This window comes from Salmo salar, chromosome 01, assembly GCF_965601325.2.
Source record: "Salmo salar chromosome 01, fSalSal1, whole genome shotgun sequence".
Lineage (NCBI taxonomy): Eukaryota > Metazoa > Chordata > Actinopteri > Salmoniformes > Salmonidae > Salmo > Salmo salar.
Genome location: NC_138291.1, coordinates 14,484,083 through 14,486,322, shown reverse-complemented (window position 1 = coordinate 14,486,322; position 2,240 = coordinate 14,484,083). Strand labels below are relative to the sequence as shown.

Genomic DNA, 2,240 nt, shown 5'->3' with positions numbered 1-2,240 from the left:
CACACATGTTTGCACTGCCGCAGAGGATTATAGATCAGGGCCAGGGTCTAGCCCTCATGGTTTATTTTAGAAACACTGTTTATTTCATGAGAAATCTTTCACTTTTGTGTGTAAATATTTACACATTTTTGGGGTTATAATCCAGCATCGACAGTTTCATCAAATATTCAAAGTATTAAAAATGACCTTAGATGTAATGATTTACAAAGCAAAAGACCATGAACATAAGGTATACTAATGAACCAATGATCCCGCCTCGCCCCCAGTTGCATAAGAACAGTTACCTAGTAACATCCCATCTGTTTAAGGGATTAGAAGCTCCCATCCATAGTCAGGATGGAAGTTTGTTTTGTCTTGTCTTTCGACGGCAGTGCAGTTCCTTTTTTCATTTCAAGGATTATGAGGCATGTAGCTAAGTGGCCAATGACTCGCACACAGAGATCACTGATAAGGTTGGAGGGGTTTACCTAATCCCGGTTGAGCACATGGGCAGAGGGACAGCAGTATAAAAGTTCATGGTGGGAGCAGTAGGCTCTCCACTGAGTACTGAACAGGCTTCCACCAAGAGAAACACACAACAGGTAATGCTTTTTCCATTCAGTATGTTGTGTTTCCAATGTATTTTTTACAGTTTTTTTTGTTGTGTTTATCAGTTATTAACTTCTGATATTAATATGTTGCTTTTGAATGATTTGTTAATTTTTCTTGTCAGATTATTGCCACCCGCCACTATGATGTGCTTGTTGAAATCAATTGGAGTATCCCTCATCCTGTCCATACTTCTGTACATGGCAGACTCTTATCCAAACAGTGACATGACAAACGGTAAACTTTGCGTTACATTACTGTGAAAGTACTGTTTTTGTCCAAATGACCAGTGAGTTGTTCTTGGAGATGGCCTACTGTTGTCATTAGAGAATATAGATTGGTACATGACCTCCTTATTGCCAAAGTGTGTGCTTACAAGGATGAGAGACACACACTGGCGGTACAAGGTGCATAAAGTTTACAGATCAGATTGTTCATTTGATTTTCAATTAATTTATGTCTTCACTATCTTCACAGTGGGCTGTGAGGAATGCAAACTAAAGGAGAACAAAGTATTCTCAAACCCGGGCGCCCCTGTCTACCAGTGTACAGGCTGCTGCTTTTCCAGAGCTTATCCAACCCCACTGCATTCTAAGAAAACCATGTTGGTCCCAAAGAACATCACCTCTGAAGCCACATGCTGCGTTGCGAAAGAAGGGAAAAGGGTAAGACAATATATTTAGCTAATTAAGTGTAGGAGTTGGGATTGTTATCCTCAGCTACACAAAGTTTGATCATCTGACATGATGACATTCCTAGTGTCATGCACATAACATGTAAATGTAACATTTAACAAGAACTAGAATGAACCCGAAACCATCTCTCTTTCTCTTGATTCTTCTTCTTCTCCTTCTCCTCCTCTCTCAGGTGGTGGTGGACAACATCAAGCTGACGAACCACACAGAGTGTTGGTGCAACACCTGTTATCACCATAAGTCCTAATCTGTCTGTGAGGCCAGAAATATCCTTATCGCAGAAGTAAAAGCTTGGCAACAGATACTAGGCATTTTGCACAACATATTCCTGAAGTGTTTTAAGAGAAATCACATATTAAGAGATTATTGGCTGCGTTTAAACAAGCAGCCCAATTCTGATATTTTTTCCAGTAATTCGTCTTTTGACCAAACACGTCAGCTCTTTTCACATCAGATATTTTTCCATTGTTAATCTGATTAATCAAAAGACCAATTAGTGAAAAAAATATCAGAATAGGGCTGCCTGCGTAAACCCAGCCAATGTCATCCACAAAAGGTGATAGTCTGCTGAGAATATTTATAGTGCTCTTAATATATTACTGTCACAATTATGAAGTTGTATTCCTGTAGCCTACTGTGTTGATCAAATGTAGACTTTACTATATGAATTGAATACTGATTCAAATGTTTTTCAGTATTTTACTACATGTTGTGTCCTCTGCTTCTTTTTATGAGCAACTGATGCCTTGAAGTAAAACCAATGTTTATGGGTTTACGAAAAAATATATAAAATGTTTCTCTCCCAAGCCACACCACACTCAATAGCCTATGGATCAAAACTCAGGATTTTATCTTCACACAGCTGCCTCAGGTAGGCTTAGAAGGCTGTGTTACACAGGCAGCCCAATTCTGATATTATTTCCACTAATTTGTCTTTTGATCAATCAGATCAGCCCT

The 2,240-nt window shown here is 39.0% G+C and overlaps 1 protein-coding gene across 1 annotated transcript; it reads left to right on the top strand.

Moving 5' to 3' along the window:
• The first annotated feature begins 534 nt into the window (after window positions 1–534).
• glha1 (Glycoprotein hormones alpha chain 1) lies at window positions 535–1,984 on the top strand. Its single transcript, NM_001146456.1, is given in 4 exon segments — window positions 535–581; window positions 713–825; window positions 1,066–1,253; window positions 1,456–1,984. Coding segments are annotated over 3 exon segments (357 nt in total). The 5' UTR covers window positions 535–581; window positions 713–731; the 3' UTR covers window positions 1,531–1,984.
• Window positions 1,985–2,240: the final 256 nt, after the last annotated feature.